At 35.1% G+C, this 27,530-nt stretch overlaps 1 protein-coding gene and 1 long non-coding RNA gene across 3 annotated transcripts; one reads left to right on the forward strand and one right to left on the reverse strand.

The window, feature by feature from the left end:
• The first annotated feature begins 13,346 nt into the window (after positions 1-13,346).
• Positions 13,347-14,588, forward strand: LOC127074704 (rhodanese-like domain-containing protein 17). Its single transcript, XM_051016046.1, has 6 exons — positions 13,347-13,577; positions 13,668-13,748; positions 13,823-13,902; positions 13,993-14,063; positions 14,154-14,207; positions 14,279-14,588. Exons 1-6 carry the CDS (start codon positions 13,555-13,557, stop codon positions 14,363-14,365), a joined length of 396 nt encoding a protein of 131 aa, XP_050872003.1. The 5' UTR covers positions 13,347-13,554; the 3' UTR covers positions 14,366-14,588.
• A 2,630-nt stretch (positions 14,589-17,218) lies between these two features.
• Positions 17,219-18,690, reverse strand: LOC127074706 (uncharacterized). 2 transcript variants are annotated; one of them, XR_007786099.1, is made up of 3 exons: positions 18,444-18,678; positions 18,168-18,348; positions 17,219-18,088 (listed from the first exon to the last, which is right to left on the reverse strand). It is a non-coding gene; the product is annotated as an uncharacterized LOC127074706 (long non-coding RNA). The 2 variants fall into 2 exon arrangements; XR_007786100.1 differs by having other exon boundaries at positions 18,168-18,690.
• Between the last annotated feature and the right edge of the window lie 8,840 nt (positions 18,691-27,530).

Raw genomic sequence — 27,530 nt, forward strand, 5'->3', positions numbered from 1 at the left:
CAAAATCGAAAAAAAAAATCCTGCTAAGTCGAAAACTCGAAAATGAGTGACTTAGACAAAAATTAGGGCATCTCGATGGACTGCAAACTCAAAAAATCAGTCTACACAAAAATTAGGGAAAGTAAAACAAAGAAAAATCCTTAGCAAAAAAAAAATCGCATGGCTACAAACCAAACAAAAGGTGGGTGAATGCCACTCCAAAAACCTCATTGGTTCCTTAACCATCACTTCCACCATTCAAAATCTCTTTTGGAAAATGAGCGCCTTTGTTGAATTAACTGGACGTAGGACTGAAGAACATCAAGGAGAATGGATGGATTAGAACAATTTTTGAGCCATAAATCCTTTTTCTTGAAACCGTGAATCAAGCCACGTTACAACCCTCAAAAGACCTAATCAAAGCATGGTTTATTTTGAAAGCATACTACGGTAAGATCGCGGCAAAGCTGACTCCTAACGATTTTCTTATCATTTGTGTTGGTACTGATATGGCATTCTAGCTAGTGGACCATTCACCATATGTCATAATTTCAATGAACAAACTTGGATTTCAAAACTGACATAAACATAGCATTAGCGTTATCATTTTCAAAATGAACATTTTTACCTGCGAATAAGCACTTGACATCAAGAAAGTTTCAACAATGAGCATGAATTAAGGAACTCGATCCCACCAAGGGCAGAATGCCTAAGAACTCCGTTAAGTAGTGGAAATTCACTTTAGTTGAACCCACCAAGGGGAAAAACGCCTGAAAAGTTTGTTGAGCAAAAAGACAAGCCACTTCAAGATTCAGTTAATCTGGGGTAATCACGTCGAGTTTCGATAAATCTCTCTAAGATCAGTTAGCCAGGGGCATCCCCTTAAAGATCATCCAGCCAAGGGAAAAATTACTTCAAGGCTCGTACTTGGGCAGGCCACCTCAAGAGCACAAGAAGTCAACCGATCCAAGGGATGGTTAATTAGGGGCATAAAGTTTCAAAACACTAGGGTAGGTTAGATCGAGATCTTCTATGACAAAGTTGCTTCATAACTTGTGACTGGGGCAACCCATGTAGACACCCAACAGATTAGGGCAGGACTGACTACAAAAAGGAAGATCGTCTCCATACTTTCAGAGCCGCTCAAGTAAGACTTGTCGTGCATACGCAATTGTTGAGTTCAAAACGAATGTCGGGAAGTCATGTTAAACACATCCCATAACCTTTAAACGAGAAGCCTGGTAACCAAGCAAAATACCTACTAATGTCAACCATATATTACCCACCTCAGGGGTGCTTGTTAAACTTCCAAAACCATTACATAAATCATCATGGATTAATCATGTCATGCATATCATTCATCTAGCATATCATGAAGCCTCTCCCTAACAAGAAAATCTAAATCCTAATTTTTACCTGGCATCTAAAGCTAGCCAGAATATACCCAAACGCGTCGCACGACCAAACATACAACAGAGTCGCCACCGAACTATATTTATTCCAAAAGAGGAAAAGGAAAATATCGATAAAAACTAAGGGAAAAGAGAAATGGGTAAGTAAGTTAGTTATACAAGGGGAAGGTATTAGCACTCATCACATCCATGGTATTCCATGGGAACCATTTTGATTGCTCTTGCTTGGATGGGTGTTGTTATCTTCATGAACCTGCAAAATAGAAAATGAGTTAGAAAAAGAGTGCTCGAGGAGGATCGGGGCCCTCATGCCTACGTATTCTCATAGTGCAATGAGAAAGTCATAGCCTCGTAGTTCATGGAACCATATAAAGAAAGGGGGAAAAGGAAATAAAAGTGCTCTCCAAACATTCGCATCCTCGTGCCTACGTATCCTCATAGTGAAATAAGGAAGTCAGAGCTCCATAATTCGGAGGACTAAGACGGAACAAGAGAGTTTATTGATTTGAGTGCAAAAGTGTGTGACATTAACCAAGATATGGTGATTATCTAAATAAGGAAATAAATGTGTGGTGTTAACCAATAGATGGTGCGTCCAAAGAGAAAAAGAGTTTTGTTTGAATAGTGTTCAAATTGAAAGAACGTTGCTTTCCTAAGCAATGAGACTAAAATGGAAAGGGAGGTATGTCTAGGAAATGGGACTAACAAGACAGACTATGAATGGTCTTACCAAAGTAATAAGACTAACAAGGTAAGAACTTCCCAAAGCAGTAAGACTAACAAGGTAAGAACTTACCAAAGCAATGAGACTAACATGGTAAACAAGGGGTTGTTTGTCTAAGCAAGTGAGGCTAAAAGAAAGACAAAATGATTTTGAGGTTTTCCAAGGAACTGAGACTAACATGGCAAACAGATGTACAAAGGACCTGTCAAGGCAATGAGACTAACATGACAGGGACTTACCAAAGTAATGAGACTAACATGGTAAGTCATTGAGAATTTGTCTAAGCAAGGAGACTAATAAGATAGACCAAAGGAAATGATCCAAGAATGGGGTATTAACCATAGGAAGATGCCTGACCCAAAGGACAATAGGGAAGTCCAAAGGTGTCGGTGCTTTGTGCAAGAGTGCTTTGCCAATGCTTCCTGCTGGAGAAGGCTTGTCAAGCAATTTACTTGAATTACACTAAAGTCTATGAATAGAGGTGAATACTCTTAGAAACCGGGTCATTCGTCTCGTACCCAAAATATTAAGAATAAGGATAAAAATTCTCCCTTTCACCCCTTCTCTATTGCTTAAGCCACATGACATGCAATCCTTGTCAATGTCTGATAATTTATTGAAATAGGTTCTCAGATATGCTCTGTAGGGATGAGGCAGATGGTTGATGCCTTGACTTGAGCTTGAGGTTTTGTACTTGTTGGGAAGCTTGAGCCCCAAAGTAACAAAGACAAGTCTCATCAAGTGACCAAGAGACTTATGGTCACTTTACAAAGACAAATGGAATATATGCAAAGTCAAAGGATCTAGTTGATTAAATGGAATTTGATCAAGCTAAATCAATGGGAGGGAGATGGATAAAACACAATGCATGATCATAAAAAGACTAGCCTAAGGTCTTATTGTTAGGTAGCCCAAGAGTAAGCCATGTGGGTGCAAAAGTGTACTAAGCTTAGGTCTCATTGTTAGGTAGCCCAAGAGTAAGCCATGTGTGTGCTAATGTGTGCTAACCTAAACAAAACAATGTGATAAGAAGAGGTATAGAACAATGAACAAAAAAAATATGATAAGGTCACAAGTTCAAAAGTTCAATAGGTGAACAAGGTGTAAATGATCAAGAGTTCAATGAGTCCAAGGTCACTCTCAATCAGTCATAGGTCTAAGTCCTAAGTCCAAAGTCTTCAACATCACTCCAAGTCAAGCATGGGTCTTAAGGATCAAGTCTATCAATTTTATCATGTTTTGATCCATTGAGATTGTCAAGCAAACAAAACACAAGATAAGAATCATAAGATGAATAATGTATGAAGTGAGATGATGAATAATGAGACATAAAAGTAAATTGCATAAAGTAAAGGCACAAAAGTAAATGCATAAGGGAAATGTTAGAAGGTTAGATGTAACAAGTTAGTGATCATGAGGAAAGCAACCTATGTGGCAATCATGTTAGAGTGTTGATACAAAATAAAACTCTCAAGGCATGAAGCACAATTTTTCAAAACTCCAAAAAAGAAAGAAGAGAACAAAAGGCACAATGGAAGCAAGCTCAGGTGTTTAACTTAGGATCCACTATCAAACAAGTCAAGGGACCCAAACATATGACACAACTTAGGGATGACCTATCACTAACTCAAAGTGTCAAAAATATGATCAAATGATCACCTATCAACATATTTAATTAGAGAAAATTGAATCAACCTAAGATATCCTCTATGAATGACTTAAAATGTAGAAGCATTGATCAACCAAGTCAAAAACTCAAGCTCAAACATCAAGTTGCACAAAAATAATAAAAAAAGGATTTAGAATTGATTAAAAGGGGAAATTAAAGATAAAATTCCAAACCATAAGCAAAATAATGAATAAATGGCCAAGAAAAATACACAAAGTCCCAAATATTACTCAATGGGTTTTCCAAAGTTGGATGCAAAAAGGTTTTAAAATGATTAAAAATAAATTAAAAAGAAAAATGAAATAAAAATAACCAAAATGCAAAAATGATTTAAAAATGGGAGAAAAATGTGTGTGATGCAAAATATTTTTAGAGACTTTGTGTAAAAAAAATTGGATCAAATTGAATTAAAAATGAGTGAGAAATTAATTGGAAAAGAAATGAAATAAAATAAAAATAAAATAAAAATAGAATTAGGGCGCCAACGATTAGGAGATTCAAAAAAATGCGCTTGCGCAATGTGGTTGGTTAAGATTTAAGTTTGGCACCACAATGTGCGCGTCTTCAACTTCATCTTCAATCTTCAGCTTGATTTTGCAAATCCATGAACTCGTGTTTTTAGCAAGGCTCAAGCATGGAGTCAGCTTCGCAACACATCATTGTTCATGTCTCCCTGTATCAGAGTCATTGATTGGCTCTGAGCAGGGAGAATTTTGTTCAAGAACACGAAGAACCCTAAGTGTTCAAAGTAAAATTAAATGACTAATACAAAAGATAAATGAATGGTAATTAAGGGCTTTTGATTAGTGGAACAATACATAGAGAGTGGTAACTTGTTTGCTCAAGGATTTAACTCGTAGATACCTTTCCAGTTGGAGCTTCAAAGGTTAACAATGACATAAATGGGAAGCACAATGCAAGAGTTTCCAAGGAAAAGTGATGATGTAGTTAGATTCAAATGATGTCAATGAAGCTTTATGGGAAAAGATTTGAGGTTGAAAGAGCTTGAATTGAAGAAACCACAAACTGGTTTTGGAGTGATATCGGGTTCAAGTGAGGCTTTTTTTTACTATTCAAGCTTGCAAATGGAGGAAAGTCACTCCTCTATTTATAGGAAATGAAAAGGGAAGCTCACACATGCCAAACAGGTATGGAATTCGTGTGAGCTAGGGTTGACATTTGCAAAATGAAACTCGTGTGAGATGAGGAGTGAAAAGCATGAATTGATGATAAAATCTGGTTGTTTTATGTTGGGTTGCATGTGTTATAGCATTAGAAACAAGTTAGACATGTGCAAGTTGTCCCAAAATGAACATGAACAATGACATGTAATTTCAAAATCTACACTTCGTGAAAAACAGAGTCCATGACACCATGTTTGAACCTAGGCCAAATGAAACTCATTCGTGCGTTTTGTGATTTTCTTTGTGCCTTTTGTTCATCTCATTTCAATGAATCCAATGCAAAAAGAACCACATCAAAAGTAGTCCTAAGGTGAAAATGGCAAGTGTTGAAAGTTGAGGTGATGACATGCCTTCTAGGTTAAGCATTTAGTCAAACAGTCTTGGCATGTTTTGGGCATCTTGAGACTCCAAGTTCATGACACCATAACTTTTGATTCCCTCTTGCATTTTGAGCCAAACTTTGGCCAAATGAACTTTTACATAATCTTAACAAAAGGCAAAAGGAATGAGGTCAAAAGGATGCTTGAGATGAATGGAATGGCTGCTAAGTGGGGGGCATGACAAGGGTTTGATCCGTTTTGGAAACTTAGCTCTTTCCAAAATTGAGGTCCTTAAGGGTTGAATTGATGTTTGAGCCTTGAAGAAAAGTTGTAAAGGAACTCATTAGGATAATTTGGCTCAAAGAATCTTGTCAATTGGTTGAAAATTAAAGAAGTTAAGGGGTTTAGACCAAAAGTAAGCCACACTTGCAAATTAGGTCAACCAAACTTGTGCCAACTTATGAAAACTTGAAATTCTCTTGCATCTCAAGCCAAAATGATGATAGAAAGAGCATCCCTTGAGAAAAACTTGATTAATGCTTGAATGATCTTGATGATGGCTTGAAGATTGGATGAAATGTCATGGAAATAAACACATGAACCATACTTGAATCAATGAACCACACTTGCATCTTTCTTGACCAACATGACCTTTGTTTTGTCGTGAATTGAGGCATAGTCACTTACATGAACAAGGGAATAAACAAGTATCATATCTTATTGATGCTTTAGTTAGTTGATAAGTAAACTAAAGTAAAAAAGAACCCTAATGTTAAGATTAAACCAAGAATGTGGTCATGCTTGTGATCTAATTACCTAATGCAAAGGTCATGCTAAATTTATGATGTTGCATGATATGATTCCATGCATGCAAATGAAGGTGCGAAAGGTAGGAAAGGGAGGGTAAATTTTGGGGTATGACAACTTCCTATATTTAATCATCTTAAACCTGAAGGTGCGAATTGTGTTAGCTTTTTGGGTGTTCGAGGTAGAAGAGGATTAAATACATAAATATCCGAAAATTTTCCCGTTGAAAAGGAGTTGTGATAAAGGTAAGTGTAAGGAATAACAGGTAAACTTGTGGTTTGATCTACTGGGGATTGATTGAAGTATTCTGTTAGGGAGATATATCAGCTGCAAAAGGAAATGCTTGATATACATGATGTATGGTTGTTTGTTCATGATGTATATACGATGTGAATTATTGGGTAGCAAGGTGAGGATTTTCCGGTGAAAGGTAGACTTCATCTCATTAGTATCCACACTAGAGAGCTTGCAATGAAGATCTTATTGTTACTAGTGCTGCTAGGAAATTCCAATTGGCTGAGGACTCCCATCTGGCTCTATTGGGGAAGATGGATGCATGATCTAACCGAGCAGTTATATGTTTGTGCGCAGGTGTTTAATGTAGACTACTGATCATCCACTGTGGAACTTTCAATAATCAAAGCAATCCATAAAGTCTTTCTCTTAATTAGCCTTTATTATTCTAAAAGTTTTATAGCATTATGTAATCAAGATTGATAGTTATTTTGCAAACAAAATATGAAAAATAATAAGTAATTGAATAACGACTGAATTTCATTGATTGTGAAAGTTTTGTACATATGAGGTGTGTAGAAGGATGCAAAAATCCTTAAATAGGAGATTGCAAAATTGAAAAATAAGGTAAATGGCAATGGGAAATTTGTTTGATTTTCCACTGATTACAATGTTGACTGTTATTCACTGTAGCATTGGACTCTAACACTTTTCTTTGGTTGACGATGATTGGACTAATCTGATATTATCTAAGGTCAAGATGATGGTGAGATAGGCTCAAGAGATGCAGTCAAATGCCTTTATCCCTAACTTTTGCGTGGAATTTTTATTTTTGTCCATCGGGATACCCGTTTTTTCCTAAGTCGCCCTTTCGAATTTTCAACTTAGCGGGCTTGTACATATATTTTTTTGTTTTATCCCTAACTTTTGTATGGACATTTTTTTTGGGTCCATCGGGATAACCATTTTTGCCTAGATTGGTTCTTGCAGATGCCAATCTAGCGGGTTTTTTATTCATCATTTTTCTAGGCATAGTATTTTTGGATTGTATCTTAATTCACCGGCATCGACAAGTCATCCCCATCCATTGTGGTAAGAATAAGATCCTCTCATAATAAGGTCTTTTTGACAATGAAGGGTCTTTCATAGTTGGAAGTCCACTTGCCTCGAGGATTCGAGTGTATAAGAGAGTATCTCTTGAGCACGAGTTCACTTGCTTGGTACACGCGAGAGTGAACCTTATTATCAAAAGCTCTTTTGAGGCGTCTTTGGTATAACTGACTATGGCAGACGACCGTCAAACACTTCTCTCCAATGAGATTCATCTGATCATATATAGATTGCACCCATTCAGCTTCATCAAGATCTGCTTCCATTTAGGATTAAGGTTCTTGAGGTAATTAGTTCGGTTAGGGAGATTTCTTTAAGATTAGAAGAAATTACGCATGGATTTTGGAAGAGGATGAGGGAACAAGGAGATTGATGCAATGTTTTAGTGGTTTCACCCTCCGCTTCCGCCGGAGGCGATTTTCAGCGCAACGGATGTGGGTTTTTCTCAGGCCAGAAGTTTGAGAGGAGTTTTGAATATGAGCACGTGTTTGAGTTTGAACCTGAAACTCTTCCACCCTCTCATGTATGGATTTTGGCTCACTCTCCCCTGGCCCCATAGTTTTTACTTTCCACACCCCTGAGAACACTATACACCCCCCATATGTTAAGCCAAAGCCAACTTGGACTTAGTCTGATATGCCGACGCCTTGAGATGCTTTTCACACACTATTTTCAAATTCATACCCCCTCTCTTATTTTCTTTTTAATGTTTTGTTTTTTTACCTCATTTTATTTTTGCTTGATATTTTTAGCATATTTTACACTTCCAAAAATAAAAAGATCATTTTATTTTTCTTAGAGAATTAATATTTGATTAGTGATTAAAACTTCAATCAAATTTTAATTGGATTTTATTACTTTGAAAAATACTTTAAAAATAAAAATGGTTAATCTTATAAGTTAATTAGGTTAATTAGTTTTAGCTTCATTGATTCATTTCAAAAAGCATTGTTTCATCATGTTAGAATTTAACCACCTGTATGTCACTTTTAAATTAAGTCTTGTGGTTAATATGCATTTAATTTCCCATTAGATCTTAATTTATTTCTTGGATGAAAATCATTTGGTCATATGATTCCATTTATATCCTTTTGCCTTACTTTGATCATGATTAACTTTAGACTTATCCCTAATTTGCATTCTTGTTGTATTCATTCATTTTGCATCGCATAGTTGAATGTGCTTAATTCTATCATTGCCACTTGATTGATTTAGGGCATGGTATTATTGTAAGATTGTATGAATCTTTGTCATGTCATGTATGGTTTGTAATTCATCCCCTTTTTATGGGTAAAATGTCCCACATTTCCATGAACATGTAATAGCTTATGATTTACCTTTCCTTTATTAGTTCCTTTGCATGTTAATTAACAAGATAAAATCAAAAATATAAAAAGAACTTTTTCAAAAGACAAAAACACACTTGATCCAACGTCAAGTGTTTTTCCAAATCAAATTCACTTAAAAGCAACGTGAGTGCTTGATCCAACATTAAGTATCTCATCCATTCCATTCCATTCTCACACTTCTATCTATATTCCATTCACACCTTTCACAAGACAAAATTTCAAACGCTTGATCCAACGTCAAGTGATCTTTCAAACATTTTCACAATAAACTGGAAGGAAAAGATGGGGTGTACGTACTTGTGCATAGCATTTTCAAGTACTTGGATTGTCGGTCGTACCTAGCTTGTGGTCCGATACTTGACTTCCATTCAAAATACTTAAAAATAAAACGATTTTAATCCGATGCTCTGAGAGTGAAAAATAGTGGTTAGGATGCCATTGTCCTCTCAACTCCCGAGTATTCTAATTGTCGGTTGTGCTTAGTCGGTGGTTAGATACTTGTCTCCATCTAAGTACCAATGATTAAACTCGCTAAAAAAATTTCATAAAAAAAAAACTCTTTGGATGAAAAAGAGAGGTTAGGATGCAATTGTCCTTTCCACTCTCAAGTACTCAGATTGTCGGTCATACCTAGCTTGTCGTCTGACACTTGTCTTAAATTCTAAAATCAACCACAACTCATCAAATCCAATTTTATTCCTTAAGGCATCCTAAACTTTTTCGCAAAGGACATGTTACTTCCATTCTACCGCGGTGCGAAGGACGCTTAAGCCTCAGATGCGCGAGCATAAGTCATGTTTAACTCCTAAAATGTGATCCAAACACATCCATTCTACCACAAATAAGCAAATGCTTAAGTCTCTCATACGCGAGCATACAAGCAATGTTAACTGCTAGAACGTGAACATTAACGTTGTCTACTAAAAACAATCAACACACACTTATTTTCTACTCAGAACTACAGAGCTCTGATTTCCTTATTGCACTATAAGGATATGTAGGCACAAGATTGCGAGATCTTGGAGAGCACACTAATTATAAACCTTATTTTTTTCTCCATTAACCAATAGCAAGTAACCTTCAGATAACAACACACATACACACATAGAACAAGCAAAGTGTTTCCCGTTGAGCACAACGGATGTGAGGGGTGCTAATACCTCCCCCTTGTATAACTGACTCTTAAATCCGCTCTTGGTTGCGACGACTTCTTTTGTGGTTTTATCTATATTTTCACTTTCCTTTGGAAAAAATAAAATCTGGTGGCGACTCTGTATTTTTCGCGGCGCGACAACTATTTTCCCTGATACAAAGGATGAAATACATACAATAAGAAGTCCTTAATTTATTGGTCTTGAACCAATTTAAACCAACAACAGAAGCCAAAAATATTGCAAAGAAACTCAAGGTAGTCTTGTGATTTCAATGGCCTCATCAACCACTTTACAACCATCACTCTCACTCACAATGCCAACCCCTTCGCCTCAATCTCCAACACAACCCAACTCAACCCCGGTTCAAACCGGCTCCAACCTAACTTCCTTTGAACGCGCTTTCATCGGCACAACAGACGACTGAATCAACAACGTATTCACTTGCAAAAACACATCCACACAACAAATTTACAAAAGTACCATCAGTACAATTGCATCCAGACATAGGAAACACAATAACAACCATAATAAACACTTCTAATATTTTGAAAACTTCCAAGCAAACACTTGATCATCTCATAAGCAAGAAGATGATAAGAGTTTGCTTAAGAACTTTTATATTTGCGGAAAATAAATGCCGCGTGAGGGAAGTTCCGGTAGTATAATGTATAAAACATTTGCAGATATCTCGAGGATCAACTTTTTCTTATTCAATCGGTGAAAAAGACGAAGAACTTTTTCTTTATGTCGGTTCTTTTTCTGAATTTGATTAGGGTTTGTTGTTGTTCTATTGGTGCGGTGGTGGCAACGGAGGTCTGAGGGAGAAATGAAGAGTGGAGAAGAACAAATCTGAAATATTTGGAATGAGAGAAGCTGAGGAGGTTAGGTTTGGGGATAAATGAGTAATGAGAAAGAAAAGTGAAGAGAAAGTTTGTTGAAATAAATAATTACTACCCCTGGTCCTATTTATAAGAGAAAATTTATTTTTTAGGTTCATTGAATAATCAATGCATCTAAATTGGGTAATGGACTAGATACATTATTCAATGAATCTAAAAAGTCAATTTTCTCTTATAAATAGACCAAAGGGAGTATGTTTTAATCAAATTAAATCCAAGTAAATCCACCTTGCCAACTCCAAAAACGACCAACATAGCAAAAATATATGTACATGTACTACCATGTCACATTTTGTTGGATAGATCTAACGTTAGAGATCAAAAGTGTAAACAATAAATATTATGAGGATGATTCTTTAACGAAACTTTTTTGATGGACTAAAAGTGAAAATGCTTATATTTAGAGGGGCTAGAAACATATTTAACTCAATAATAGAGGATTCGATAAACAAAAATATTATTTTGACACTAAAAATTACACTTACACCGTATTTCACTGTTCATCAATATGGTGAAGAGTGAAATATTATAAATAATATTTTTTTTTTAAAAAGTATATAATTTTTTTATTTTTTTTAAATTAAGGAGTAAAGATATAAAATTTTATAATTAACAAACTTTATAACTTTATTGACCAATATTTTACCTTTCATTAACCAACTTTGTTTTACTATTAAATTATTGTTAATATTTGGATGTTTATTAACCAATTTGATCACTTTTTAACTAACTTTTTATTTTTTATTAATCAACTTTATTTTACTACTGAAAACTATTTTTAATATATGAGCGCTTATTAACAAATTTGATTAATCAACTTTGTTTCGCTACTAAAAATATTGTGCATGCACTGGTCATGGGACACTGTTTATGTTACAGCTAATAAATATATATATTTTTAAAAAAAATATTGTTCACCGTACAAATACTATGAACAGTGCATAAAATATCAAATTTTGATGTCAACCTAACACACTTGTTTGATAAATAAATTTAGTGAGTTCAAAAGAACCTTACACTAATCATAAAATTTATTGCAATCTTTTAGACTTAAATCCTATTACATTCCAAATTTAAGGCACTAATTTAATATTGTTACAACTTCCTCTTTATCACAAATATTTCCTTTAAACAATATTGTTCAAATCTGCATGCTGATACGCAAATCATTTTGGAGTTCTTATAAAAACCCTATTCTCTTAAAAGAAATATTTAGCGAGGGGTTTGAATTGACAAATCTTTGATAATGTTAAGAAATGTGGTTGAGTCTTACTCAAGCTTACAAAATCGGTCTGTAGAGTGAGATTTGTCTCCACTTATAAGTACAATTACATGCTCAAGTCATATATTGTTTGATATGAGACTCTTAACACACACTCTTACGTCTAGGACTGAACATCTACAACCTAATAATATGTGGCTTAGTGGATCTTAAATGAGATTCTTGATACCATGTTAAAAAATATGGTTGGGCTTAACTCAACTTTACAAAATCAATTTGTAGAGAATTTAACTTGTCACCCTCCACTTGAATCTGATACCCCCACGTATTTTCATAATTTCTAAACTATCCATGAAAAAATTTGAGTTAAAAGTGCGAATGAAATTTCCGATAATTCATTCAAAATTTCTGGTAACAATTTGAATTTCCGGTAGTTCATTTTTAAGAATCTAGTACAAAAATTTTATGTAGTTTCCTAGAAATTTTGAAATTTTTTGAAAAGTGTTGTAATTTATCGAAAATTTCAAAAAGTGCTGAAGTTTATCGAAAATTTTGAAATTTTCGATAGCGTAAATTTTTTTTTAGTGTTGTAATTTACCAGAAATTTTGAAAAGTGTTGTAGTTTATCAAATATTTTGAAATTTTCGATAGTGTAAAAGAATTTTTTTTTAATTTAAAAAAAAATCAAATTTTTATCGGAAATTTCAGGAAAATCTAGTATTTTTTTGAGATTTCCGATATTATTTTGAAATTTCTTGTAAGAGCAATAGAAAATCTCAAAAAAAATATTAGTGAAGACATAAAATGTGGGTGTCATGTTCAAATGGAGGGATGGGTGAGTTTGATGAGTTAAATTCTTCCAAGATGAATATTGACCACTTATAAAAATATTCATAAAACTACAACTTCGAATTTTACACGTATCATATTAATTTTGTTAACCTATCTATCAATTCAAACATAATCTAATTTAATTGTAAAAATTAAATTTGAAAACAAAATGACATTGAACTCATTTTTTAATTTAATTTAAAACAAAAATAGGCTTCATACTTTGATTTTTAAAAACAAAAATCCAGAAACCCTCTTGAATCACCTAAACGACCTTCTTAATTTTTTAATGACAAATGCTAACTATACCCATATAACATTTGTTAATGATAAAATACAGAAATATTTGTCTTAAACTCTTGTCTTCAAACAAAAGTTAACATTTTTAAATTAATCGTGACTATAATGGATTTTATTTTAGTGTATAATAATAACATAAGAGGTGGTTGATTAGTGTACTTCCTCCCATGTAACTGGAATCAGATTCACTCCGCAAACAATCTGACTCGTCACGCAATTCACAACTTATCCTCTAAATTATTGTACCATAACCCCATTACCAGTCTAGGTACACCACTATATTTTCTTCCTCTCTTTTATTATATAGTAATATATATCCGTATTCACATACATAATATTACATAACCACTCCTCTTTCTCATGGGTTCTATTGAAATTCAAAGGTTTCATTCATCTCATACTCATCTAAACCATTCAATATCTTTGTATTTTTAATTAATTTCATTTTCTTAATATTCTTTTTGCACTTGCAGCTCAGAGCCTGAGGTTGTCACCGTTGATGTTCTTGCAGCCAGGTCTCTCATCCAGACCACACATGTTTATCTTGATGTCAGGTAACAGTTTTTTTTTTTTTTTGGATTTTTGTCAACACTGAATTAATTTTTTCTTATGCTAATTTATTTTTTAGAACGGTGGAAGAGTTTCAGAAAGGGCATGTGGATTCTGAGAAGATCGTTAACATTGCATACATGTTTAATACACCTGAGGGTATGATGTTTTATTTACTATATATGTTATAGGCTTTATAATTACAAAATTCAATTTTTAGTATGAAAATCACATGATTTTGGGAAACAGGGAGGGTGAAGAACCCAGATTTTCTGAAGGAGGTTTTGTCTCTTTTCAAGAAAGAAGATCATCTCATAGTGGTACGATGATTAATCAAAATCTAGTATAATTTCAACCTTGCACATTCACATATGCAACTCCTATGTATTTGCATGAAATCTGAATTTCAGGGTTGCCAAAGTGGAGTGAGATCTGTGTATGCAACTGTTGACCTTCTGGCTGAAGTAAGTCAATTCATCTCAACTTCAATACACTCTTCATGTAATCATTTTAACTCCTAGATATGAATTGGCAGGGGTTTAAGGATGTCTCCAACATGGGTGGAGGTTATCTGGATTGGGTTAAAAAGGGATTTCCTGTCAAGATACTTGTTACCAAATAGGAGTTTTACTCACTGTTTAGTTACATGTGATTGTTCCCTATTGTATCTTTCAATGGACGACCCTTTAGTATTTGCTACTTTAATTTCAGTGGGTTCATAAAGTTTGTTTTTTTAGATGCTTAAGTGTAATCATACTGAAGGCAAGGCAAACTATGTTTACAATTGTAACTATTTGATAGATGGAAAATATTACTAGTTTGTGGGTAAATCAAGTTACTTGAAATTGTATGTGTTACGATTACCAAAGGTTTTAAAATAAAATTCTATTAACATATAGTAAATGAAATTGAATTAAGACAGGTGATAGGTTTCTATATGGTGTGGTTTTATTGAAATAGACTTTTAATTTTTTTTCGTACCGGAAGTATAATTGATTAAAAAGAGTGGATTCACGTTCTATTACGGTGGAGAGAAAGTTTATCTGCAGGATTGACATTCAAATGTAGGTTAGTAAGAGAATGAAAAATAGAGTTTGACTGAGAAATGATTTAAATACTTGTGATGTGACACACTTTCCTCTTTAATCAGGGGAGATGGTTGATAATAGCACGCATGTGAAACAACGTGTAATGTGGTCAGTCGTTGGATTGATCTGGGATGTTAGCATGTCATTCTCGTGAGAGATTACCTGCGATTCACGGGAATAGGAGTACATTTGTTCCACATTTAGTAACTTACTACCTCGTAATTTGGCCTTCGTCTTTTGGGCTTTGCAGACGACCCAAAATATTGTTCCCTTAACCCTTGTCTCTATTTTACATAGTGGGGGTTTGTAACACGCATCATTACTCAGCCACAAAATTCGTGGACGTAGAAGTCTCAAATGGGATGTTGCCTTCCTTGGGAATGGACACATTAAACGCCCTTATTGGGTTCCTTATTGGGAGTCGTAATGTAACATTGTGAATAACTGGCACGCATTTATTCGCTAGCTAGCAATGATGTTTCTCCTTCTTTAGAGTATTCAAGTGTTTTCAAGTCATTTCTGAAAGGATCTCAACCGTTGGTGTTAGGGGTAGATCGTATGATCCTTAATGCTTGAACAAAGTATAAATACCTTTTGAAGTGTTACTTTAACTTTTTTGCTATTAGTGATCTGCGAAGAGAGTGCTTTGTTTCCTTTATTGTTCTTCCGGGAGAGCGTTTATTTTGTTGTTGAATGAGGTTCATACGATTTCGACATTGGTTTTGCATGTTGGATTGATGCTCTTTTTGAGTCCTGAAGCCCATGTTTCCTTTTTTGCTCTCCCCCCCCCCCCCCCCCCCCGGGCCTTTCAAGATAGTAATCACTCAATATTTTCTATTTCATTGATGTGTTATCGATCTGTCAGAATATTATGTGGATTACGTATAGTCTGGGTTATTTGAGAGATGTGGCGATGATGTGGTTGTCCTAGCATATTCTATTCTTACCGAGGCACAAAATATTTATTGGGTCATCATGAGGAGCATTCATATTGGGTCAAGAGTGTTGTACCCCTAAATTTGCCCTCCTTTTTTTGCTCCTCATCTGAATTATGGCTTGAGACTCATTCATATCTCACTCATGTCCATCATTCATTCATGATTAATATTTTCTAACAAGCATCAGAGATTCAAGGTTTGTGGCTAACAAAAATCAGGATTGGCTTGAAAAGTGTGGTATTGCTCATTATGAGGATTGAGACCCTATTTGCTTGGTTCTTTGGGACCTAGACTCTTGAAATTTATTAGGACACCCATCTGAGCATCCCAATCCTAATTCTTGGCTTTGTTTCTATAGGATCTTGTGCTTGACCTTCTGTGTGTCTGATTTGACTTCTGAACCCTAATTGTGGGCCCATGATCTGAGGTGTAGCTGGTGGAGCTCTGTGTTGTTTTTGAAACCCTAATCAGGGATAGTTGGTGTTCAAGTGCATTATTTGGTTGACTTTTGATCTAGGATTCATCAAAACCCTAGATTGGTTCATGGCATGGATAAATTATTTGTGTTGACTACTTTTTGGTTTGAGACCTTGGTTGTTACTTGACTTTGAACTTTGACTACTGAACCCTAGTCTATGGTTTATTTCAATTGGTTTTTGATTCATCCTTTCATTTAGTGTATTGGTCTTTTGGTCTTTGGTTTGCCTTGGGTCCATTTAGATTCTTAACCCATTTTAGGTCATCCATTAATAGTTGATCCATGCATTGTCGGCCTTTGATTCCTTATTCATCCATTCATGTCCTTCAACCATGGGTCAGTTTAATTCATAAGTCTTGTCATCATTTGGATTTATTAATCCACGGCATGTTGTTATTACATACATCATTGTGATTTCAAATTGATTTTAATTCCAAATCAATTTTAATTTCTAATTAGTTATGAAATTTTAAATTGATTTTAATTTCAAATTGATTTTAATTTCAAATTAATTTTGGAAACTCAAATCAATTTTGTTGAAATTGATTTTTGTTCAAATTGATTTTTGGAGGTTCAAGTTGATTAGTTTTAGAAATTATTTTGTCAGCTTTTATTTCAAATTAATTTTAGAATTTTTAATTGTGTTTAGACATTAAATCCATTAGCCCATGTCTATAATTCATTCCAATAACAAATCCACTCAATTTCCTTAAGCCCGTTTCAATTACCATCCACACATTAAACTATTCCAAATATCCATTAAACCATTAACTCCATTAAAGACCAAAATGCATTCATTCAAGAATCATTGAAACCAAAATACATTCATTATCATCATCTTTTCATTTTTATACACATATTGCATTAGAGTTGGTTCATGCTTAATTGAGAATTCACTTTGAACTTTCTAATCCCGTCCACATTCATTCATCTACTTCCTTATGGCATGTTTAAAGGGGTGCATCCAAATCTTTGAACTTACTAATCCATTCCCACCATTATTTAACATACATAGATCCATAGTCCATCTTACTTTCATACATGAAGTTTTACAAACACATATATTGCATAAATTGAATATGGAGAAAATTGTTTGAAGTGGTATTAAAGTTCATGTTGAATACATAATTCTCAATGGTTATTACACTTCAAATAAAACAAGCTACACAAGTTCTAAATGACTATAAGTATTAACTTCCATCTTCAAAACATCACCATCTGTCCCAACCTATGGCCCCTATTTGTGTTACTCCCTGCCAAAGCCATCTGCACATGACCGCAACTTTAAACTCGCCATGGTACCTAGCCATACCCACTTGCAAGTTGATGCATCCATAAGCTAACATTGCAATGAAGCCACCCTGCAGCACAATCATAATGCAGCTCCTGCAGATTAAATTAGAATATGCATACCACACAAAACTTGAAAGCTGAACATATCAATAATTTTCAATCAAACCTTCCAACTTGCGAAGCATAAGCCATGAACCATTTACCTCTTGCAGCAATGGTCATGCAAACTACAAAACCTGCAACATTCCAAACACATAGCAGTAGCATCGCATACACAATAACAGCTAACTCATTTCGTCTATAACAGTCTCCTAACTCAACTTAAATTCACTAACATTCATCACTAATATAAATAACATTGAACCAACTAACATAACTATAAATTAACTAACAAATGTTTCTCCAATTCGAAATAACTACCTAACAAACTTTCTAACAGAATTTTTAACTAACCAAAACTAACTCTAGCTAACCTAACCGTTTCTGGCGACTTCATAAACTGATTTCCATCAACTCTTTCTTTGCCCAACTGACTTCAACAGAGAAGCCTAACGGCATTAACAGTTGTTAAGAGATGCAACTGAATTCATAACAGAATGGGGAAAAAGCTATATAAAAGGAACTTACTGTGATTGAAGATGGAGAAAATCACTTCTTTTTTTGTCCAAACAGAACTCTTCACTCTCCAAATTCACGCTTCAATCTTCAAAATAAATTATGCAACTAAATGAACTCTGCAACCTGAGCAGCTTTTCAATATTCATCCTCATTCGACCATCTCCTTCAACTCCATCATAATCGCATTCGTCTGCAAACAGTTGTCCAACACAATCATTACATCAGAATGATTCAAGCTATGAAGATGAAGAAGAAACGATTCTGCAAACATTGTTAATCACATACAACCAGACCATCTTCATTCACTCTCTGGAGAACCACCTTCCAAAACTTTCTTCGATCCTGTAAAAACCGGATTAAGAATCGAAAACTCTTCACTCCGATCGAGCTCGACCTCCATCGCGATCTTCCCAGCAACCTTCCATAGCCTAGCTAACAGAAGAAGAGGTACAAGACAGAGAAGATCAGAAAGAATCGAAACGCAAAGTTCATGATTGAAAGGTGAAGAAGCAACCTTCCATAGCCTTCAATATCATATTTTGTGAATTGCCCATTTAACCCTTTAGGAGTTTATTTTACCATTTTTAACATAGAATTTTAATCAAGTTTGAACCACATATTACATGTTCCCTTAGGATAGTTTGATTAATTCTAACCATTAGATTAGGTGTGTAAGACTCTAATTTTGACCATAAGACCCCTCATGGTATCATATCATTGCTCATTGCATTGTCTCAAGGATCATAGCATGTGTGATTCCTTAACCCTTGGGTTGGGACTTGTGTGAGTTGATTTGAGACCACCAAGCATGTTTGCATTGTATATTATTGCTTTTCTTATTTTGTATACTAATCAAAAGCACAAAAATATGTCCCTAACTCTTTTGTTTTTGAAGCTCAAGTGATCACATGTGCCATTGCTCCTAGGAGGCTCCTATGCTCAATGAAGTGGCTAGATGAAGATGAAAGCAAGCATGACAATGGTCCACAAAGCTCTCAATAATCATATATGTCTCCCAAGTATCTCAATTTGTCAATTTGATCAAGATAAACCAAAGGGCTTGAGGATTGTTTCCCAAGGAAACCCTAATTCAACTGTGCATTGACTATGCCTTGCTCATGAATCAACCTCAACTTATGATCAAATTTAATCAAGGGAAGTTATTTCATTCATTATTTTATGCATATATGAGCTTATGTGAGTATCTTCAATCATTCATTCATCAAGATTTGAAGTTTGGACTTGAAAAGTTGACCAGTCAAGTCATCCGACTATCTGAGATCCACTGAGACCTAACTTTTGATGTGTTTGTCAAATGACACTACGCCAAACAAGACCTTAGACAGCGCTTTTTTTGGCCTTAGACAGCGCTTTAAAGCGCTGTCTAAACCTCCGCTGCTAAAGGTTTAGACAGCGCTTTTTGAAATCTTAAAAGCGTTGTCTTAGCCCCCCCCTTAGACAGCGCTTTGGCCAAAAGCGCTTTCTAAGACCCTCCTATTTTAATTTTTTTAGGTATACCTTAGACAGCGCTTTTGCCTAAAGCGCTTTCTAATCCCCCTTTAGACAGCGCTTTTTCCAAAAGCGCTGTCTAATGTATACGAAAATTTTTGAAGCTTTTGTTTTAAACCACATTTTTTCCAGGTTTATAAACCAGAATTTCTACCTGTTTTCAACCAGATTTTGACAGACAGTTATCACATTTTATACATGCCATTTTGGCCTTTTTTCTAACAATTTTTGGCTAACAAATATATATATATACCAATTCAAACCAATTTTGCCTTAAATGTATCAAAATATATACAAATTTATGTACACATTTACAAGTCATTACATATACTACAAATGTACACATTAATTACACAAATTTATGAAAAAACTTTGAGCTCTATCATGAATTGACACCACTCCTCTTTGATTTCGTCCACTTGATCCTTTGTATAAAATGCACACTTGAATTCCTCAAAGTACTACATAATAATATAACATATTTTGAATTAATTCCAACTATTTAATTATATGAGATATGTGTAAATATAAAAATAACTCATAAGTTAGAAATACATACATCGGTGGGAATCACTAATCGGCCCAAAGCAAGAGTATCCCGCATAAACCTCAACACGAAATACCCGCAATCTATTTGATTACGTTGTTGAGGACACTACATGAAAAAAAAATATGGATTATAAATCCTAAGTTTTATCAAGTGTCATCACTAATATAATAAAAAATGTGGTAATTAAAAATATACCGCCACTTTAATCCATGTAATGCGGTTGGCGCTCCTCCTTGAGGTTTGGATATCTCGTTGGGCCCGAAAAGCTTGTAGGACGCTAATAAAATAAAAATGAAGCAATTAGAACAATTCACATAAACTAAGAAAAATTTTGAACATTCTCACTTACGTGTCAATTAGGTCCTTCATATCCGGGTATGTTGTCCAATCATTTCCTAACGAGTCAAGATAATACACAATTTCTCGGATAGGATTGATTGCGAGCAACAACCAATGTCCACTGTAATGATTAGGCAAATGTTAGATGGTAACTTGGAAAATAATTATAATAGATGAATTTAGAATGAAATGCTAACCCGGTATTAAACGGTATAAAAAACAACTTCTCCGCATCTTTATTGTCCATGAGGATCCGAAGAACATACTCCGTCACGGTATGCGGTCTACTTAAGATTAAACCTAAGTTGACGCTCGCGGGTGCTAAGAATCCGAATGACTCGTCCAAATCATTGGGGCGCATCAATTTGTCATACAAAAACCTAATATAAAAACATCATTAACACCTCTTTTGAAACATAAAGTAAACCGGATTAACATAAAGTAAACATCATTAACATAAGTTGTTTAATTAATAAAACAAAGTAGACCGGATTTACCTAATATATGTATTGACAACGTTGACGCCGATTTCTTCATGACCAAAAACTTGCATGAAGTCTTCATTACCAATCATTTGGTCGTGATCAAAGCCGAAAATCCCTTCCTCCATATGTATAGTCCGAACACCTCCGGCCGGTATATCGGTCATCTCTAGAAATGTCCTGAGGCACGACCTATACTTGGTGGTAGGTTTTTTCCTAGCTACGGTCTTCTTAGCACCAGAACTTTTTACCCGTGCGGAGGCGTTGCTAACCTCTTTTTTTTTGTTGTGCGGAGGCATTGCTAACCTCATTTTCTTTTGATTTGGATTTTGTGGGAGTCTATTTAACATAACCAAGGAAAATATGTAAGTAAAATTTTAAGCATAAATTTTAAACTTTGAATATACACATTAAAGTTAACATAAGTTTTAAGCATACCTCATATCCTACGCATATGAGGTTTGTCGGCCATGCAACAAACGAACCTACTGCTTCGTGCACCGTTGTTGCATCCGAATCATCGCTAGGATATGGTAATGCTGCATTCGGCTCAACTGCAATATCAACTGATACCTTCAAACATCCAGCAGGGAGCTCTCTAGTGTGGAGTAATACTCCGCTAACGTTATGCACTTTTCCCTTGCCAACCATCCGATAGTATGGTGACGCCAAATACAGCTGACAATGGGAAATGCCCTAAAACCAATAATAACAAGAAATCGTTAATGTGTATATATGTCAAATACATAATTTAAGCAAATATTTCATTTTAAGACAATTATATGTAATTACCTCTGGAATGTTCGGCTGAAAGGTACAGTTGATACTGTTTTTGTCCGAAGCATCTCTGTATACCGTTGAGGCGCTAGCCTCTCTTTCTCTCCTCAATGCATCAAGCTCAGCTTGCATGGCTTCCAATCTTGCATGAAGCTCCCGATTACTAGGAGCCTTTCCTTTTTTAACACTGAGGGAGGTCGGAGTGACTCCAAATCCCTTACCCCTCACCCGACCAGAATACTCAGGGACATCTAATGCCCGACTAAGTATGCTCTTAGTATCATCGGGAGATAGAGACTGAGATAGCTCCTCCTGAAAAATCAGATGAATACCGTATACTTGTCAAATATTTGTGTATAAAAATGTTATTCAATTAATGAAAAAATGTTATACTTACACATTTCTGGTATACGTTTAAAACTTCTTCTTGAGGAACTCCAGATTTGCCCACACGGGCTTCCTTCCACAAAACATGTGCAGGAAGAGATGTTTCTGAACTTTCCTCCTTCTGCAGCTACACATTAAGTCATACAATTTGATCAGATAAAACTAATATATGATGAACAAATTTGTTTTCGCAATTTATAAATACTTACCATGGATTGTTCTAAGCGTCCATATCCGACACGTCCTTTTCGGTACGGATATGCGGGACTTGATGCTCTTTCCCGATTTGTAGCACTTATTCTTTGAAAAGTCGGGTCTTGTCTTTTGGATTTGAAAGCTTCCCATTCTTCAGCCGATATCAAACTTTCATATTTTCTAGGAAGCTCCGCATCCACAAAATTACCATCCGCATCCTTAAGGAACTTGGATGATAAAAATGTCCGAAACCCTCTAAGAAGCTTTCCGGCCAATTTCATACAAAACCCTCTTCTTTCTTCTTCGATGTTAAAACATCGCTAAGAAAAACATACAGATTGATAGTTAGTATCGGTAATTGAAAAAACATAATTGATACCGTATAATTAAGGGCCAAATGATTGTACCTTTATCTCACTCCAAATTTTTTCTTTGGAGTCTTTCAACTCTTTATTTCTCCAATCATCACATGTAATGGGAATTTCATTCCTTACTAGTGCACCGATGAAACTAGTTAAGGTATGCCCATTAGGTTCTATAAGTTGTCCCTGGTTGTTCCAAGAGACATCTAGTATGATGCCTCGAGATCTTCCTTGGACCACCCTTCGCATTACTGTGATGCCTCTTCGAATTTCTTCTTCCGCGGATACTTTACTAACTTCCTCATGTTGGTCATCAGCCATGTCTAACCTGTAATAAACCAAGGAAACCATCAAATATCAAATATAACTTATAATCAAAGCAATTGAAAACAAAAAAATAAAGAAATCATGCATTATCAGATATAACTTATAATCAAAGCAATTGAAAACAAAAATATAATGAAATCATGCATTATCACATATAACTTATAATCAAAACAAATGAAAATAAATAAATAAAGAAACCATGGATAATTTACCTAAGTCACTAACATCTCTTTCTTTTCTTTGTTGGAATATTAATCACTTATTTCTTAGCAATGCGTACGGATGAATTGATCCAAATTCCCTCATTATGATCGTTTCTTATATATGACTCATCCGGTATAAGATCCTCAACTTCATCATTTCTATTCAACTCATTCCGTCTAATGCATGACTCATTCTCAACATCAATATCACATTGATCGACACCGCTATCATCAGTCACTTTGTTAGAGAAAAGCACTATAGACCATTTTGTACTCTTCGGGTCATTCACATAGAACACTTGTTTAGCTTGAGATGCTAGAATAAAAGGTTCATCTTTGTACCCCACCCTAGTAAGATCAACTTGCAAAAATCCAGACTTATCCATTCGTATGCCACTACTATTCACCCACTTGCAACCAAAGATGGGAATCTGAAACTTCTCGTAATCAAACACCCAAATGTGCTCAATAACTCCAAAATATGACAAATTTGCATATTTGGGGTTTAAGTCCTTCATACTTGATATATGCATTGCTTCAGCTAGCACGGTGACACCACTATTTTGCATAGTACTCTTATCATCTTGTTCTTTGGTATAAAATGTGTATCCATTAATTGAATACGCACTATGAGAAAACACATGCAAACTTGGACCATATGCCAAACATCTCAACCTTTCTGTTACCGAAGAAGGATCTGAAGAGCGCTTCAAATAAATATGATCCTTCAACCATTGTATGAAACTTTGATTGTGCTCTATAACTATCCAATTTTCATTTCTGTTCGGATTTAACCTTCGGAGTACATCCTTGTGCATTTCAACATATGGCTCAACCTCATTATTATTGTGCAGAACATACAAATGAACTTGATCCCGTTCATCCCTTGATATTGTCACAATTTTATTCCCAATTAATTTTTTACCTTCCATTTTGTCGAAAATCTGAGCTCTGGGGAGTCCAATCGATTGAACGTTAGACAAATATTCAGTACAAAACTCAACAGCTTCTTCAACAATGTATCGTTCAACAATACAACCCTCTGGTCGACTTCGGGATTTCACGTACCCTTTTAATATTTTCATATACCATTCAGCAGGGTACATCCATCTCATATAAGCTGGTCCACACAACTGTGTCTCTTTCACAAGATGAACAACTAAATGAACCATTATGTCAAAAAAAGACGGAGGAAAATACATTTCAAGCTCACACAAGGTAATTACAATCTCTTTTTGTAGTGTTGGTAAGATCTCGGGATCGATCACTTTACTACAAATTGACCTAAAGAAAAAACACAATTTAGTTATGGCACTTCTTACTTTTTCTGGCAAAATAGAACGTATACCTATCGGTAGAAAATGTTCCATTATAACATGGCAATCATGTGTCTTCAAATTCTTCAACTTGAGGTCTTTCATAGAAACAAGTCTTCTGATATCAGATGAGTATCCTTCTGGAACCTTAACTTCACTCAGAGACTTACACAAATTTTTTTTCTCCTTTCTAGATAAAGTAAAAGCAGCAGGTGGTAGATATGTTCGTCTTCCTTTCTTCACGGGTGCTAATTCAGTTCTCATTCCCATTTTTAACATGTCCTCCCTTGCTTTAAGGCCATCCTTAGACTTGCCTTTTATATTGAGTAATGTACCGATAACACTTTCAAATACGTTTTTTTCAATATGCATAACATCGAGAAAATGTCTCACGTACAAAGACTTCCAATATGGCAATTCAAAAAATATCGACCTTTTCTTCCACCCACCTTTCACAATCTTATGTGCAAAAGGCTTGCCAAACTCAGTACGCACATCTTTCACCTTTTCAAAAACTTGTTCACCTGACAATGCGGGTGGAGCTCTACGATGTTCGGTGTCTCCATTGAATGCTTTTCTCCACCCACGGTAGTGATGTTTAGAATGTAAGAATCTACGATGACCGAGAAACACATTCTTCTGGCAAAGTTCTAATCGAATCGTATCGGTTCCGTCTTCACAAACAGGACACGCACGTTGACCTTTAATGCTATACCCAGATAGATTCCCGTATGCTGGAAAATCATTAATTGTGCCAAATAACATCGCCCTCAAATTGAAACTTTCTTTCCTATATCCATCATAAACCTCCACACCGTTCTCCCACAAAATCTTTAAATCTTCGATCAGAGGTGTCAAGTATACGTCTATGTCATTCCCTGGTTGTTTAGGACCAGAGATTAACAGAGATAACATCATGTACTTACGCTTCATACATAGCCACGGAGGTAGGTTATAAATCATAAGAATCACAGGCCATGTGGTATGTGAGATACTTTGAAGACCATGTGGGTTCATTCCATCAGTAGATAATGCCAATCGAAGGTTTCTTGCTTCTGATCCAAACTCAGGATAATCATTATCAATCTTCGACCACTGTGGTGAATCAGCCGGATGCCGATACTTTCCATCAATAATTCTTTCATCTGCATGCCAAGTAAGATGTCTTGCATCGGTTTCACTACGAAACATGCGCCTAAATCTCGGAATTATCGGAAAATACCATAAGAATTTTGCGGGAGATAATCTTTTCTTATATCGAGACAAACCGCATTTAGGGCACTCAGTTAACATTGCATATTCGTTACGAAACAAAATGCAATCGTTAGGACAAGCATGTATCTTATCATAGCTCATGCCAATAGAGCACAACATTTTTTTTGCCTCATAGGTTCGATTAGGAAGAACATTATCATCCGGTAGCATTTCTCTCATAAGGGCCAACAACTCTGTGAAACTTTTATCCGACCATCCATTGCCCGCCTTTAAGTTGTACAACTTTAATACCGCAGAAAGTCTTGAGAATTTAGTGCAACCGTTGTACAACGGTTTCTCTGCATCGCTTACCATCCTCTCAAACATTTCAGGACAATCATGAAGGTCTTCTTCCAGTGCTTCTACAATCTCTTCAACTCGATCACAATCGTATGTTTCCGTGTCTTTGTCGTATGAAGCATAGGTCGTATTACTTTTTCCACTCGATTCAACATTCTCATTAATTTTCTCACCATGAAATATCCAGCACCGATAACTTTGATCAATTCCATGCCTCAGCAAATGCGATTTCAATCCATGTGCGTCAACCTTACCAATATAACAACAACGCAAGCAAGGACAATGCATTCGTCTGGGGTTTTCAGCGTGTTGAACAGCATACTTAACGAATTCCAAAACCCCACTCTCGTACTCTTTGGTCATTCGATCGGCACAGATCCATGTTTTATCCATGGTTTTCCTACTTATTAAAGTAAACAATTAATCCATACAATTATAAGCTAAGGTAGTATCTTTGAATATCCTAACAATTATAAGCTTTAATTCATTTTAAACTTCAAAAACCTATACATAACCAATGTTAATATAAACTTCAATAACGTATCCGATACGCCAATATACCAACTTTAATACTTAATACATAATTCAAAAGTAGAGATTTTATTTAAAACATTATATCTAAATTGAATAATTATTATTTTTGACTGTTATATTTTGTTTTGTTAACTGCAGTCAATCAAGGTCCATTCAATAATAAGCAACTTACTTATAAAAATATTTTATTGTAAAATAAAATACTAACTGATCTTCTTTACTCTTAACTAAATTTCCATATATTTTCAATCTTTATAAATAAATCATTTAATATTTGACACATGGAGTACTACTTCTACCCAGAACAATCCCTAGTTAGTCCCTGTCCCCACATGAGCAACAACAAACAACCATTATATTTTGGAGTGTATTACCGACAAATCATGATTTACAAGCAAAAACCTAAGACTATAACTATTAATTTGTCTGTTTTAGTTGAATTTTTTGGTGCTATTATTACTCTCTCAAACTCTTCTAATAATGCATGAACATAGGTACAAATCCCCTAAGTTTTGAACGGGTGCAAGAGTTACTAGTATGATGCAACAATTCTGAGCAAACAGTAACATATTCTTACAAATTCATGTGTTTTTGAGTCATTTTTTCCTGTAAAGAGTAATCATACGTGTTGTAGTAGGCATTGGTGAGTATATAAATATATATAGTACAGACAAAGAAAAACATCTTATATGCCACCTGAGTACATGCATTTTATATGCTCAGAAAAAACACACAAACACAAGAAAAACAATAAAAAATAAAAAGAAGTATCTTGAAACATACCAGTTCTGTTCGCTTGGAATCGATGCCCGGTTTTATATGTGCTTCAACAGTTTC

Source organism: Lathyrus oleraceus, chromosome 4 (genome assembly GCF_024323335.1).
Source record: "Lathyrus oleraceus cultivar Zhongwan6 chromosome 4, CAAS_Psat_ZW6_1.0, whole genome shotgun sequence".
Classification (NCBI taxonomy): domain Eukaryota; kingdom Viridiplantae; phylum Streptophyta; class Magnoliopsida; order Fabales; family Fabaceae; genus Lathyrus; species Lathyrus oleraceus.